General features: G+C 50.4%; 1 protein-coding gene across 1 annotated transcript in view; it reads left to right on the forward strand.

The window, feature by feature from the left end:
- SMAD3 (SMAD family member 3) overlaps positions 1-16,577 on the forward strand; it is a 113,375-nt gene that overhangs the window by 79,242 nt on the left and 17,556 nt on the right. The window contains exons 2-5 of the mRNA XM_090270811.1: positions 8,073-8,266; positions 8,393-8,524; positions 9,749-9,823; positions 12,760-12,810. Of these exons, the coding sequence (XP_090126937.1) occupies positions 8,073-8,266; positions 8,393-8,524; positions 9,749-9,823; positions 12,760-12,810 (452 nt within the window). The remainder of the gene's footprint in view (positions 1-8,072; positions 8,267-8,392; positions 8,525-9,748; positions 9,824-12,759; positions 12,811-16,577) is intronic.

Raw genomic sequence — 16,577 nt, forward strand, 5'->3', positions numbered from 1 at the left:
TAGCAGATTTTAGAGGGAAAAATAAAGATAAATAATAAATTGAGTTGAAATGGTTGCCAGAGGTTTGGTTTGATATGCTACTTGGACCACTTCCAAAAATTAATGTTAGTTGAGCATTTGGGGTAAGTTCATAGTCTGTGCAAGTTGACTCTGAAAGCCTATAGGTAGACTGTTCTTTATAAATAAAAACGAAGCCCTTCTGAAATGGTATACTCAAGATCAGAAAATAGCATTGTGCTCATTTACAGTTAGGGAAAAGAGTGAGTTACACTAAAAGACTTCATTTTAGCTGGGTGACCTCTCAGACACTGTTCCTTCATCAGTATATGAAGATAAATGATACTTGCGAATTTATTAGAAAGACTGGTGGTGGGGTCAGTGTACCAGTCAGCTGGTGCTGGGTAACAAATCGCTTCAGAGCTCAGTGGCTTAAAACAATGACTATGCTGATTCATACTTCTGTGGCTCAGCTGGGCCTGGCACCTTGCTGCAAGATTGGCTCAGTCTGTCCCACCTGTGTTGTTCCTGGGCCCAGGCCGAGGGGCAGCAGTGGCCCAGGGAAGGCTCTTCGCATGGTGAGGGCAGAGTGCAAGAGGGCGAGTGGAAACACACGATGGTACTTTGCCTCTTCTGCTGAGGTTTCATGGGCCAAAGCAATAGCCTAGCCTGAGGTCAAGGGGCAAGGCCGTACACTCCACCCATGGTAGGAGGAATAGCAAAACCAGCAACGAAGGGCATGGATACAGAGAGGGTGAGTAATTCCACCTACTGGTGACCAGCACAATGCCTGGCAATCGTGGTAGTAACTTTGCCACTGTTGTGATTGCTGCTCAATATAGGCCAATATAATCATGTTAACAAATTTACTTTTTGTTCATTTCTTTGACTCAGGTCACCAGCACAGTGCTTGGGAGGTGGGAGGTGTTCAGTAACTATTTGATGATTGCTAAAAGGTCCATGCCCTGCTAGGGATGAAGTGTGGGAGAGAAGAAAAGGACTGTTCACCCCACCACTCACCCTCCATTTCTCAGCCCTGGTCTGGGTTTGAACTCTGACCCTGCTGTCACAAGCGATTTGACTGGGCAAACCCATCACATTCTCTGTGTTTGGTGAGGGCAGGACGCACTGGGCTCTGCCATTTCTGTATTCTTACACAGTAGCTGTGTGCCTGGCACACAGTCTGTGCTTAGTAGATCTTTGAGTGCTTCTGGACCTTATGTCCTCTACTTCCAGTCTTATCCCCACCCCCCATGTCCAAATCCACCGGTATTCACATCAGCCTCCAGATGGCTGTGGGTAGCTGGTCACTGGTAACAGGACAGGAAAGGCGTGTGCCAGGAGGTGGGCCCTGCCCCGCCCTCTCCCCCTGGGGCACCCTGGCAGGCTTCCCCTCACCGTTGGCTTTGGACTCTGGCATGTCCACATCTTTGGCTGTGGCTCCTACCACCATATTGGGACACTTTATGGATCCCATTTGGAGCCAATGGGAGGAAACCTAATTTCCTGCCACAGGAAATGGTTCAGCTGGTGAAGAATATATTTAAGGATTAAAACCTCTGTCAAAGGAGCTGGCAGGAGTTACTGGAGAAAGACTTTTTGGGGGTCTCTCATCAGGAAGCCACTGGGTGTGGGAGGAGATCTCAGTCCCCAACGGGGAAGAGGCTGAAGGCAGGTCCTGAGACAGAACTCTTAGCCCAACAGCTGGTCTTGGGCTACAAGAAGGGCTGGGTCAGGAGAGTGGGTCATAAATAGATCCTTTTCTGCAACTGAGCACGTTGTAGTAACATCAGCTCAGAATCAAGACCTATTTATTGGATTTACTTAAAATAGGCCTGGTACCCCGTGAGGTTGGGGAGGGTGTGTACCAGGCACATCAGCTAAATTAAATCCAGCAGCTGAAACTCCCAGTTCACTATTACTACTTTGGTAAGCATTTGTGTGTATTTTGAGTGCGTCAGAAGGAGAAGGAAGGACTTACAAGGGTTGGGCCTGGGCAACCAAGACTGAACCAGGAGGAGCTGTCGCCAATGCGTTGGAAGTAAATGAGATGCCATCCCTGTCATAACTTAGGGAACAGGGGCATAGGCCAGATGACTTCTGGAAAATACTGGCAAGCTAGACCAGCAGTGATGCACTCGTGAGCTGGAAAGTATACCTGTCTCCCTGCTGTCGGAGTCCAGCCTGGCAGCCAGGAGAGCTGACCCCCACTGCAGCCCTGGTGCAGACTGCCGTGTGATGCTAGGAACGAACCCTTGCTTCACGGGCAGCCAGGGGGCACAGTGAGGCAGGACCACACAAGGTGTGCCTTGTTACCCACACAGCAGTGCGTGGGGCTTACCTGAGATAAGGGGCACAGAAGCCTGGTGAAAATTCAAAGCACCAGGTCAACTGAGGCTTCACTGTGGCCACCTGGCTGTGCACCCAGATGACCAAAGCAGGAGAGGGAACTGGTGTTTTTGAGCACCTACTGTATACCTTGCTTGTTAGGCACCATCATAGTAATAAAGGTAGTAATAGTTAAATAGTAATGAAAATAGGTTGCTTCCATTTATCGTGATTTACTCTATGTTAAAGGCTTTCTGTTCAGAATATCATTTAGTCCTCCCAACAATCCAACCAAAGGTCTATTTCAATGAAAAAATTAATACCCAGGCATTAAATAATTTGATCTAGTTTATACAGTGAAAGCACAGAGTCAATATTTGAATCAGGGTTTATGCAAGTCTAAAGCCCCAAAGCCTTGTTTCTCTCTCTCTTTAAAATTGTGGTATGATTGACACACAGCAAGCAGCACATATTTAAAAGAAACAATCTGATAAATTTTGACCTATGTTTATACCTGTGAAAACACCACTACAACTAAGATAGTAAACATAGCCTTTACCTCTTGGTAAGTCCCCCTCCCATCGCCGCACGACCCCCATGCCCAGGCGACCCCTGATCTACTTTCTATCCCTCTTGATTAGTCTGTATTTTTGCTTTACTTTCAATCACTCTATAATTTTGCCTATATGTACTCATGTCTAGCTTCTTTCACTCAGCATATTGTTTTTAGGTTCCTCCGTGTAGTTACATGTATCAGTAGTTCATTCTTTTATATTGCTGATATTGTGCGGATATATCACAGTTTGTTTATCCATTCACCCATTGCTGTATAATAATTTCCAGTTTGGGGCTATTACAAATGAAGCTGCTGTGAACATTCATGTAGGGACAGACGCTTTGATTTCCCTTGGGTAAACTCTTAGGAGTGAAATGGGTGGATCCTACGGTAGGTTTTTACCTTTTTAAAGGAACTTCAAAACTGTTTGCCAGAGTAGTTGTGTCCTTTTACAGTCCTACTAGCAATGTTTGAAGTTTTAGTTGCTCCACATCCATGCAAACATGTGGCACAGTGTTTTTAGTTTAACCATTTTAATAATTATGTGGGGGTTAACTCATGGTAGATTTAATTTGCACTTCTTTAATGGCTAATGATGCTGAACATCAACATCTTTTCATGTGCTTATTTGCCATCTATATATATTTTTGTACAGTGTTCAAATGACTTTGTTGTTATTTTTTTATAGTTGGGTTGTTTGTTTTCTTAATATTGAGTTTGTAGAGTTCTTTATATATTTCTGACACAGGTCCTTTATTAGATATATACTTTGCAAATATTTTCCTCCAATTTTGTGTCTTGTCTTTTTATTCTTTTAACAGTGACTTCCAAAGACCAGAAGCTTAAGTTTTGATAAAGTCAATTTATCAACTATTTAAAAATGGAATGTGTTTCTAGTGTGATATCTAAACAATGTTTGCTTATCACAAGATCATAAAGAATTTTCCCTATGTTTTCTTCTACAAGATGTATTGTTTTAGGCTTTATATTATGACCCGCTTCAGTTAATTTTTGTGTTGGGTGCCAGGTATAGATTGAAGTTCATTTTTCTTGCATTTGGATATCTAACTTTTCTAGCACCATTTGTTGAAAAGACTATCCTTCCTCTTTGTCTTTGGATCTCTGTCAAAAATCAGTTGTCCATATATATGTGACTATGGACTCTATTGATTCCATCATCTGTTTCTCAGGGTGTGTGTGTGTGTACATGCACCCACACGTACGTATGTGTGGTTTTTCTTCTTTGTCATTACCACACTGCCTTTGATTACTGTCGCTCCCTTGCTTTTTAAAATTTTGATTATATTATAAAAATAATTCATGTATATAATAGTTTAAGAATTCAAGGAGTCGACTTGATTCTTTCTTGAATTTTAAATTTATAGTCTTATTTTTGTTTCCAAGAGGTTTTTTTTTTAATAGTCTATAAATGTTTCTATTTTAGGATTTCAATATCTTATCTCCCTGAGAGTAGTGTTTGTTTTATTTACTTTGGAAGTTTCTTCTTTCTTGCCTCAGACTTGCCTTGCCCCTCCTCCCTGCCTTCTTATTTCTTTCCCTGTGCCTCCTGTTAGTGGCTTTCTTTAAAAGGCTGAGGATTCTGGCTGTGCTTTCATATTTAAGAGTGACGCAATAAAAAAACATTAAATGCTCCAGCTTGGTGGCTGGTGGGTTACTCTGCACAGGAGGAACTGGCAGGAATAGGGCTATTTTGTTGGGGGGCATCCTCAAATGTCAGATTGCAGGTCTCTTGTGGGCTAAGCTGTTTTAATTTCTCAACAGGAGGGGGTGGACACATGGACCATCCATCACTGTCCTAGGTACAAAGGGGGCAAGAGCGCCTCCAGAAATCCTCCTTCCAAACCTCCTCTGACCTTCACCCCAGCTGCACCCCGGTGACCCCATCCAGAGCCCCTGTCTCCAGTGTATTTTCTGCAGAGAGCAAACCTGTCTCTTGCAGGTTGGGGGAGGCCCTGTTGGCTGGGGTTTGGAAAGGGGGGCTGGGATCTGACTGCCTTTTCTATAGACTTTCAGCCCATCCCCCTGTTTTCAGCCTCATCCTGAGAAGTGCGTGGTGCCTTCAATTCCTGAGTTTCCAGGGTTCTGAGGCACAAATGGGATCACTTTTGTTGGCTTCCTCTGATAGGCGCTTGGTTTCAGCTCACTCCACTCTGCTAAGTCTGTTCCTGCTCGGCCATCTGCTTTCCACTTTCGTCTGCTCTGTTCTCCACTCATTGTTTTGGGCAGGACAGAGATAAATTGCATCCATTCAGTTTGTTTTATTTGACTGAAGGACACTTCTTACCCTCCTCCCCGCTCCTTCCCCCTTCTCCCTTCCTCCCCCATTCATCCCTCCTCCCCCTCTCCCTTCTCCTTCCCTCCCTGCACCACCTTCTTTTACCCTCCCCCTTGTACCCCTCCCCTTTCCCCCCTTCTCCTTTCTTCCCTCCTTCCTCTTTGCCATCATTGTTCCAGTAGACATCCAAGCTCTTCAGGCCCTGAGAAGAAACAGCCCACATAACAGAAAGGATTGGGTGAGGAATCAGGAAACTGAAGTCTTCTACTTACAGACCTGACAAATGTTCTGCCCTCTTCCGCCACCTCCTTGACGCTCCTTCCTACCCCTCAACTACAAAAGCCCATGATGACCACATCACAACCCCACCCCAGGCCCAGACCTTGGCCTGTCACCTGCGTCATGTCTGAGCTTTGTGTCCCACCGGCTGCCCATTCCTGCGTTCTCCACGCCCTTCTTCCCTTGTAGGTCCCTGAGCAGGTGTGAGGCTATGGGTCCACTATGGATCTCTGCCGAGTGAGACCCCTGGCCTGAGTGCGCTTGTTCTGGGGGTTTAGAATGTTCAGGTTGTGTGTGAGCATCCCTCATCCCTCACCTCTCCCTCCAGCATTCCTTCCTAAAGGCTCAAGCCCAGGTGTAGGGCTGTTAGGAACTTGGCCTCCTGCTCCATCTCCTAGGCACTCTGCCCCATGGCATCTGAGAGCCGTCCCCTGTGCCATCTGTCGCCACCTCTCCTTCTGCTGTGTATTACTATGTATTACTATGTATTATTATAATTTTTAAAGCGAAGCGGCTGGGGGTTCTGTCCACAGTCCCATCCCTTCTTGCTGCAGGTCCGAACCTTTCTCAAGCCTTCCCCTGCAGAGGTAGCTCTAGATGTACAGCCGGCTCTTTGTTAGGTCTTTTGTCAAACACTGGGGAGCAAACGTGACCACTTCTCTAATCTGTGGGCACTCGGTGGCTTTGCAAGAGAATGGGAACAGCTGAATAATGTTAGTCGCCACTCACCCTGTCACACTCTGCCTCTCTCCTCTCGGTCCCACACTCACCCTTTTATCCAGGCCTGGGTTTGGAGAGCGGCTGTTGTCATGCGGGATTACACTCAGGGGTTGGCGCTTCACAAAGTACTTTCAAGTGGATACTGAGCTGCTGGAGCTCAAGAGGGGGTGGGAGAATATTCCCATTTTACAAGTGAAGTAACTGAGGGTCCCAGAGACCTCATGACTTACCCAGTGTCTCACAGCTAGGAGAGAAGGATCCCATCTGGACCCCAGGTCTCATGACTCCTTACCTGACAGTCTTCCCTCTGCCTCGGGGAGTTTGACGCTGTCCTCTTCCTTCTGCCTGGGAATTGCTGTTTGGGGGCTGTTGCAAGGGAGGTGGTTGTTTCCTTTGAGGAACTCCTAGTCGGCAGCTCTGGGTCAGTCTCTGTGACCAAGCCCAGCTCTGACCTTGATCTCTCTGGCCCCGGCCCCAGGCCAGTGGCCTGAAGAGTTTGATTGGATTCCTGTGATTTTTAAAATTTGGTGGGTGCTTCTGGTTGCATCTGACTAGCGCGGCCCTTACAGAGTGCCCATAAATACTGTTATTCAGGCCAGTGGGTGCCCTCCGTCATACGGGGGCAGGGAGGGAGAGTTTGCAGATGCCTCTCAGCCAGCCCCGCCCCGCTGTTAGAAAAGTTGTGCCTGCTACTCTATCCCTAGTGCCATGCATGGGAGTTCATGTAACATTTACTAATGTTGCATATGTGAATAGAATCTCCTGACCTGGCTGGTACTGGACGTCAGCTGAAACCTCACATCCTTTCAGAAGCCTCCCCGCCTGCCCGCCTTGCTCTTGGCTGACAGGGCTTCTGCCACTCGGTAGTTCCGCAGGGTTGCGTCCTGCCTGCTGCTCCAACCTGCTTGTCGTGCGTTGACCTGGGATTTTATAAAAAGGGAGATTTTGATTTAGAAGGTTGGAGTAGGTTCTGCCTTTTCAACAAGCTTCTGTGGACCTGTCCTGCTGGTCCAGGGACCGCACCTTGGCCTGGCCCAAGGGGTGGGGGTCACAGCTGCTTGGAGGCCAAGTCACCATGGAAGACATGGTTTGCACAGGGATGGGACGCTGCCATTTGCAGTGTTTGGCCCATCCAGACTGGGAACAGTGGCAGAACTAAGCATGGTGTGGAGTCACAGGCTTGGCTCCTGCTCAGCCCGTGCACGACCCTGTGGGTGACACCTGGGGCCACCTTCAACCAAACCTCAAACTGAAAGGGACTGCTGAGAGGTCTGCAGGGTAGGCTCTTGGCATTAAAAGTCCCTTTAATGTCCCTCTTTCCCTCCCTGCCTCATCACAAATATCACCTAAAAGAGCCATTTGGAGTTTCTTCTTGTTTTCTCCTGTGTGAGGGAGGAAGTGGATGAGTGCTGAGAGCCATTAGAGAGAAACTGTGTGCTTTGTCACCTGCTCAGAATCACTGTGGTCCTCATGTTTGTACCTAAAGAGCTCGTTTTCTTGCTCAGCCCTGTCTCCCCCGCCCACCTCCACCTGGCCTGTGGACCTGTTCAGAACATGATTCAAGTGCCATCCCTTTTATTTGGGGGTGGGGTGAGGGGTGGAGAACTCTCCCCGAGGCCTGGATGGTTCCAGGCCCACTCGGCTGGCCCCGGGGAGGCCTTGTCCTTCCTGGTGGGCCTCTGTGTTCTTCTCCTGGGATCCCGTCCAGCACTAACAGTTAGAGGTTCTCTGATCTCCAGGCCCATTGCGTCTGAGAGAAAGGAGCGGGGGTGCTGGGCGTGGAGAGGGCTTTCTGAGCCTCTGCCAGCAAGCTCACTAGGAGCAGCAGGCAGAACTTAGGAGAAGGCAAGCCAAGTCCCCTTCACTGTCTTTTGTTGCCCCTTCCCATCCTGGCAGGTCCCTGGATGGCCGGCTGCAGGTATCCCATCGGAAGGGGCTCCCCCATGTCATCTACTGCCGCCTGTGGCGATGGCCCGACCTGCACAGCCACCATGAGCTGCGGGCCATGGAGCTGTGTGAGTTCGCTTTCAACATGAAGAAGGACGAGGTCTGCGTGAATCCCTACCACTACCAGAGGGTAGAGACCCCAGGTATGCTCCCTGCCTCCCCCAGCCCCTCTCCCTCCTCCCTCCTCTTCCTGGGGGAGGGGCTGCAGGGGCTTTGGGGCTGGCCTGGCACTGACTCTGACCCACCTCTGCTCTGTCTCTTCTGAACAGTTCTACCTCCTGTGTTGGTGCCACGCCACACAGAGATCCCAGCCGAGTTTCCCCCGCTGGACGACTACAGCCATTCCATCCCCGAAAACACTAACTTCCCCGCGGGCATCGAGCCGCAGAGCAATATTCCAGGTGGGTACCGGGCAGTGCAGGCCGGCCTGGGACATCACTCCCACTGCTCTGCTCTTGGCCCCCCTGGCCCTCCCCATCACCCAGTCTGTGCACACAGCGCTGGCCCCTGACTCAGAACCACATCCCTGTTGGGAGAGGACCCTTGGCCTTGCTCCCTGCTTACTAATGATGCTTTTCTTGGCATGGAGAAGTGGCGGCGTGACCCTTCCTCCCGGCCTCAGTGCAGTCATTTATTTTGGAAACGGAAATAGTGACACTCTGTTCCTCTCACTGCCCTGAGGCCAGGGTTGAAGTTCAGGCAGGATCCCTGACCGTGGGGGGCTACAGACAGTGGGTGCTCTGAGCCAGGGCTGGGCAGTGAGCACAGAGAGCCGGCCTGTACGTCAGCCTGCGGAGCAGTAACCGCCTGGGTGGGGGTTCAGACCCAGGTCAAGTTTTTTCTCCACAGGGAGAAGTGGGCTCCACTGTCAGAGTGCAGATGTTTTTAGGAGCCTCTCACTGACATGCATCTAATGTGTGAATCAACCACACTCTCGAGTCCAGGACAGATGCTCAGCAGCCCTTGGGGCTGTCACCTCGCGGGGACTGTGGCTGCCGGGCAGTCCCCAGGCCCTTGGGTTCTGCCCTGAGCATTCTGCTTTGGGCAGGCCTTCACCCTGATGAGTCTGCTGGGCCGAGGCTGACCACAGGCCTGTGCACGTGGGCCGCAGCATTAAGGCCAGACCCCACTCACAGATCCGTCCTTTTCATATCCTGTGCAGGTGGCCCTGGTCTCTAGGGGGCACATCACCCACTTTGTTCATTCAGTGAACCTTAGAGAGCTAAGTCGGGTTCTGGGGTCACTCAGAGAAGCAGGTCAGTCTCTGCTGGCGCTAAACTTGGAACCCACTTAGGAAGCTAAGACATGTCTTAAAGAGAGAACAAATAACAAGGCCAGTGCAGTATGGAGGACAGTTAGCCTGGCAGAGGCTCTGGAAACAGGCATTTCAGACTTGTGAACAAAGGTGGTAATAAAGTGATGATGGGGGGATGGGGGGATGCGGGCTGGAGGTGGAAGGGCATGAAGACAGCAGGACCCAGGAGTGCTGACCTTGCTTTGAGGCCCATGGCTGCCCTGGCACCTGTTACCAGGGCATAGGGGTATGAATGCATGATGAAGTCACAGAAGGTCTCTCTCCGAGCCATAGAGGCCATTTAATGAACCATTTCCCTCCTGATTCCCAGAAACCCCACCCCCTGGCTACCTGAGTGAAGATGGAGAGACCAGTGACCACCAGATGAACCACAGCATGGACGCAGGTCAGAGTCTTGCAGGGGTGTGCTCTTAATCCTGGGTGCCTGCCCTCCCTTTCTCCCTCCTTCCCTCTTTCCCTCCCTCCCTCCCTTCTTCCCCTCTCCCCCTTCACCCCCTCCCTACCTCCTTCTATCCAATATTTATAGAATAACCACTCTGTGCCAGGTACTGGGGGTCGAGGAGGAGCCTGAGTTGCTCACAGCTTGTGGGGAGACTGACAAGATAAGCAGCAGTTACTGTGCATCTCGTATGTTCCCTGATGGAACACGCCACACAGCTTCAGGGGCACAGAGCAAGGCCACCTAACCCAGCCTGGGAAGAGGTGTTGGGGAAAGAGCGGTACCTTGCTGTGTAGGTTTTCCTTGAGTTGAGTCTTGGAGCTGTGCAGGTGTCAGCCAAGCCATCAGGTCAGGCAAAGGCTGTGCCAGGCAGAGTTGTGGGGGCAAGGGCAGGAGAGCCAGGTGCATTCTGGGAACAGTAAGACTCAGTGTGACCAGAGTCGACTCCTCCAGAGTGGGGAGAGGCAGGAGAGCATGTCACTCAGGTGTGAAGCTGATGGGGGCCAAGCAGAGTCTGTGCCTTAGTGAGATGTAACGGCAGTAGGGTGGAGGTGGACTTCATCACCAGAAATAGTTCCCAGAGAATCAGAGTGGAGGGAAGGTCTTTGCCACTGGCCAGTGGAGGCCTCTGAAGCATCTATTTTTGTGTGTTGACCAAATGGGAGCTATATGTCCCTACTGTGAGGGACCCAGCCCAGGTGCTGCCAGCCACATCTCCAGATGTCCCCGTGTCATTTTTTATGGGACCAAATTGGCTTCAAACCAGTGGCTTCTTGCATTGGACCCCAGCTGCCACACAAAATGTGCTCTGTGCTATGTGCGGTTGGGTGAGGAGAAGGAGGGAGAGGAGGAAGAGGAGGAGGGAACCAAACAAATGTTCAGTTCTGATGATGGTGAGCATGCCTTGTACCCACAGAGCCACTAGGCACAGCCCAGCCACCTGCCTTGCACACAACCCCAAAGAGAGTATGCAGTTCCTGAAAGATGGATGAAAGCAACTCACATGTTCATTGAAAATTCGCTTCCTTGATACCTAGTCTGGGCATCATGGCACTTTGGGGTTTAGCACACACACACCCCCAAACACACCCCCTGGATGAGTGGCTGACAGTGTGAACCCAGCTGGAATGCTCTTAAGACCTTCCTGTATCCGCTGCCAAGTGGCTGTGGCAAGCTTGTTGCCATTAAATGCTGGCATGGGAGGCGGGCCAGCTAAGCAGCATCTCTCCAGATGCTATAGATCTCCTCACTCTCCCTTCTTTCTTCCCTCCTCGCTGCTCTCATGTTTGTGGATTGATTACTGTTTTGAAAGAAAACAAACCAAAGGGAAGGGTATGTATACGGGCTGAGCAGCTGCCTTTTCGCCCCTCCTGTCCCTCCTTTCGGCCCCATTTTCTTTGTTCCCTCTCCCTTCTTCCTCTCCTCCTGTAAGAGTACTTGCAGAGCCCTGTGGTGAACATTAGTGATTGATTGAAAGTAGACACCGGGTTTTGTGGATCCCAGGCAGCCTGTGGATGACTGAGTGTGATCTCCTGTTTATTCTCTATTCGTCACTCAAAACTGTCCATTTGGAAACTAGTCCAGTGGCCCATGAACAGATGAAATGTGGTGGCATCCCAGCTGGAGCCCAAGAATCGCCTTGTCCAGCTCTGGGTCTTCCCTAACACACGCGCACATGTCTGTTCAGATCAGTGAGAAGACCCACAACTTTCCCGGGTCTTCATGAGCCACCACAAAATAGGACACCAACATTTACTGAGTGCCTGCTAGGTTCCAGTCATGGTGTATGCACTTTTACATGCATAAAATCACTTCATTTCTACAAGTCACACAGTATAGATGATATTACTTCTAAGTTATGCCTGAGGGGAAAAGCCAAGGCTCAAAGAGTTGAAACCGCTTTACCGAGGTCTCACAGCTAATACATGGGGGCATGTTCAAGCCCGATTCGGGAGCTCTGCTTCTTCAGGACTCTTCCATCCACTAGTGGACTTGATGCTGTGGAAGAAAAAGAAACACATGGCAAGAGCAGGACAGATCCCCATTAGCAGCTGAGGGAAGCTTATGCATGAGGCCCACTTCGAGGACTGGTGGATTTCAGGGTGGAGCCAGCCCCACAAGGCTGCTAATAAATGAACAGCTCTCCATAGCCCCATGGGCGCAGGGATGAAGGAGGGACATGCCCAGTGTGCTCTGTGCGAAGACAGTAACTGGGTTTTTTTGAAGGTTGATGCCATGTGACTTTTTGCTTTGTTTTTTTGGAGGTGAGGGGTGGAGAGGGGGTAATAAAGTAGGAAGAATTGGGAAGGTTTAGACTACTTGCCACATACAGCTTTATGTCTCGCATAAAGTATCAGTCCAGTCACTGAGGCATGGGATTTCTGAGGTCACTCGGTGAGTTCCCCGAAACCTAGGGAAAGGGCTAGAATGGTATTTCCAGTTTCCAAGCCACTGAGAGCAGCGACTGTGACGTCTGGGCGGCCAAGGCCCCTCCTGTGTGGGAGGGCTGGTCTTCGAGCAGCTGGGGAGGGGGCTTTCCCTGCCCTTCTCCTTTTCTTGGGGGCATAATTAACGAGGCAGATGGGTGTGGTGTAGGTGAGTTCCCTAGGTGTGCAGTGGGTCCTGGTGAAGAGCATCAGTCTGCCAGGTCTGGCGAAGACCTGGAGATCATCTGCTCAATCCTATGTTCCATAAGTGAAGTGACCTGGGGCCCACGGAAGTAGAGGACGGGAAAGGAGAGGGCATGAGGCTGTCTCCTGGGCCTTGGAGGCTGAGCCCAGGGTTTCTTTTGCTGTGTTGAGCTGGCCCACCTCGATGTCAGTAATTGGCTTCTCCAGTCAAGGGTCTTTTATGAAATCTCACATCTGTGTCTCATCTCGCAGGTTCTCCAAACCTATCCCCGAATCCGATGTCCCCAGCACACAGTAACTTGGGTAAGTGTCTGCTCGTCTGTGCCTGTAAATTCCCTCTAGCTGCAACCCTGGCAGGTGGCCGCGTGGGGAGGGGTCCTGAAGGTGAGGCTCCACCCCCACCCACCTCCATCACAGGCCAGTTCAGCCCATCAGGCTTCTGGTTTTAGGTATTCTGGGGTCACCCACAGAACAGGAAACCTGAAAACAGGGGTGTCAGGAAAGGCAACCATACGCCGGGTTTGTGTTTCCCCTGGGCAGTGGTTGGACACGCGTGAGTGGAAGTTCCCCAGACCTGTGCTTAGGAGCCACAGGGCTGTGGTTGCCAAGCGCATGTGTGTGGTTGGCTGCAAAGCCATGGGTAGCGGACTCCAGCCCCCGACTTTTATAGACTTGTTCCAGATTGTATTTGGTCTTATCTGAGCATTCCATCTTACAAGGATGTAGATTTTATTTAAAACAACCACATATAGGGGTCTTTGGGGGGGAAAGCAAAGTTGCCTACAATCTTTTCACCCACACCCACTGTTTTTTGTTTTATCACAGTCCCTCCGATATTTGTGGATTAAGCATATATATTTGTGCCCTCCATTGAGATCATAGTGTGTGTTCATTTTTTCACTTTTTTCTCCTCTTTGTTTTTTTGTAAACACATTTTCATATTTTGATGCCCCATGTATCATTTTGCATCAGCTCACAATGTTTTGGGGCAACTGGACCATCATTTCCACAACTTCCCCTCAGTTCTTGGACTCCCGAGTCCCTTTTTCTGAGATCTGCGACTCTACTCCTCCTGAGCAAACTTCAGCTCCAGGGCGGGGCCTGAAGAAGGGCTCAGAACAAGGGAAACGTCCATTCCATTTTTATTGAGGGCATTTTTTTTTTTTTTATGTGCTTACCTGGTAGTTTCAGAAGAATGTGAGTTTGGTCGCGTTTTGGCCTTTATGGCTGGGGCTTAATGTGTGTCTCAGGAAAGGAAACAGTTACAACGCAAGCTTGGTGAGCGAGCAGGGACCGGCTCTCCTTTTGTTTCCAGTCATTTCCAGTCCTTGACCGGTAGCATCAGATGAAAGTCATCCTTTGGGACACTGGGAGATGTTTGAAAACCCTGTAATGTAGGCTGACAAGTGGGCAGTGAGAAATGTGAGTCTGAGAGATCTGTTTTAACATCTTTGTAAAACAATATCACTGTGAGTGCTGGGCTTTGCAGAGGGAAGGTCAAATTCAATGTGAAGGGACTGATTGCATTATTTAAAACAAACTCTGAAGGCTAGAAGCTATGCTAACTGTTGAGAAATTAAAGGCCATGATTATGAACTTGACTTTGGGCTTTGGCCCCTGAGGTTGGCTGGTTTGGATCTGATGTGACCCCCCCACCCACACCCCCCATGGCCACGGCAGCGCTTTCACTCCCCTGACTTGGGATCAGGCTTGCGTTTGAAACCCTGCTGCCTACTCAGTGATCCCGACTGACAGCTGCCCCTCTGGATTGTGTGGAGCAGGATGACAGGATGGGTCTTAAACTTGGACCCAAGGCAGAGTGCCCTGTGTGGACACATTTCTCCCACCCTGCTGCCCCGTTTCTCAGGCTCCTTGTCTGAGGGGTCAAGAATTCTTAGGTCTTTTTTTCCGAAGGTAGGAACAGCCGCCGAGCTTGGCAGGCAGAGCGTGGGTGCTGCTCTGCTGGGAAGATCAGGATGGGGGGACGAGTCAGCGTTAGGACTCATGGTGAGACACGGGCGGGCGCCGGCAGGCCTGGCTTCCTCTCTGTTTGAAGAGCCCCCACCCCCCTTCACCCCTCAAATCTGTTGGCTCCATTCCACCCGTAAAATCTCAGGGACTGCTGACACCGCAGCTGAAAGGGGAGGACATGGCCACGGTGATGATGGCAGGCTTTTCCTGAGAACTTACTGTTTACTGGATGCTGTTTAGTGTCGCACGCCCATCTTTGTAACAACCACATGAGGTAGTGCTGTTGTCATGTTTCATTTTACAGATTAGGAAGCCAAGGAGCAGACTGCTTGCTTCACTAGCTTGTCTCAGGTCACATGGCAAGGTAATAGGGAAGCTGGCTTTGAACTCAGGCCTTCAGGATGCAGAGCGTGTGCTCCTGTCTGAAGCTGGGCAGTGCCCTGCTGGGTCATCTAGACCAGCTCCCCCCACCCCATCACCTTATCAGAAGAGTGAGGCTCAAGAAGGACACTTACTAACTTAGAGTTGGAGACAAATGTCAGATAGAAGACCATGTCCCGTGTGGTCCCTGGGTGGAAACTTTTCCCACTTACCTGTCTCTTCCTCATTCATTCACTCCCCAGGCACTTCCTGCCTAGCAGTTGGTGCCAGTCCAGGTCGGGGAGATTCAAAGAGGACTGACAGACCCTGCCACCAAGGTGCTTATGGCCTTGTAGAGATAAATAAGGAAGGACTATATAAGCATAAAACAAGAAGGTGCAGACGAAGTACCCTGAGAGGTCAAAGGAGATAACACTGGTATTCCAGTGGGGACAGGCTTGCCAGTGTTTCCTATGTATATTAATTCATTTAGTCAACATTGGCCGAGTTCCCAGTGTGCACTGACGCTGGGGATCCAGAGCTGGGGGTGACACTGAGGATTCACAGTCTGTTGGAGTGGCTGGAGGTGTCCCTGTCCGCCTGGCATGGCTGTGCCAGAGGCCACGGGAGCGCGCAGAGGAGGGGGCGACTGTACTCGCCAAGGAGGAAGGGAAGACCTCGGAGCTGTGGCGACGTGTGAGCTGGACCCTGAGGGACCCATAAGCAGGATACTGAGGCAGAGAAGGAGGGAAGGCCATTACTGATGAAAGGAATGGCATGCAAGGGCAGGCTGAGCTCTGGGGACAGCTGTGTGATGGTTGGGTGGACTGTTGAGAGGCACAATGGAGAGATGTGGCTGAGGGGCTGGCAGGGCACCGACACCAGACCCCCGAAAGCCATGCTTGCCTACAATATAGTCTCTGGTGAAGGTGTGGGTATCTGGTGATAGCTTCATAAAGGTTAATCTTGCTGCACTATATGAATTTAAATTCTATTAGAAATTACTGGAGGCCCCTCCCCCCAAACTCCCAAAAGTGAAAAACCTGTTTAGAGAGCTGTCGCATAGGAGGAGGGGAGAGGAATGCTTTAGGAAAGTGGCAACAGGGCTAGGAGAGGACGTTTGAGAAGGGTTTATTGACCAGCTGTAGCTGGCAAGACCCCATCACTGAGTCCGTACACCCAAGAGATGGGACGGGTTTGGGCTGGAAGATGACAGCGAGCTGCCTTTGCTCAATGAGTCCAGGAAGCAGCTGGGCAGTTAGGACGAGGTCTGCGCCAAAGGTACAGATTTGGAAGCTGTTAGCACGTATGACAGCCTTCCCCACTGCGGGGTCAGAGAGACAGGAGTTTGTCATCAGGTGAGTCTGGACAGCCTGTGCTGTGTGTGTTCCCTTTCATGGGTCCCCAAGGCACTGGCACAGTAAAGCCTCTGAGAAATCCTGCAGGAAGGAGGCCTACTTGGTCAGCATTTCTCCCACAGACCTGCCACCATTCAATCACATTTGTCTTATAATCCCATTGACCATCCAGAGATCTCCCTTTGGAAACACTGATGAAGGTTCATCTCAAGTCTTGGGAGTGATTGAGTTGAGTGGAGAGGGAGACCCAGCTCAAGAAAGGAGGAGAGTCAAAGACAGATCTGTGGGGGTGGGGGGGCTTGTGAGGGACAGGGTTGAGGAAGAGGCTGAGGTCAGCTGGAGGATGGGGCCACAGCAGCCAGAGGGGACGCAGGTGCTGGA

This window comes from Furipterus horrens, unplaced genomic scaffold (assembly GCF_987537825.1).
Source record: "Furipterus horrens unplaced genomic scaffold, mFurHor1.1.pri manual_scaffold_3, whole genome shotgun sequence".
Taxonomy (NCBI): domain Eukaryota; kingdom Metazoa; phylum Chordata; class Mammalia; order Chiroptera; family Furipteridae; genus Furipterus; species Furipterus horrens.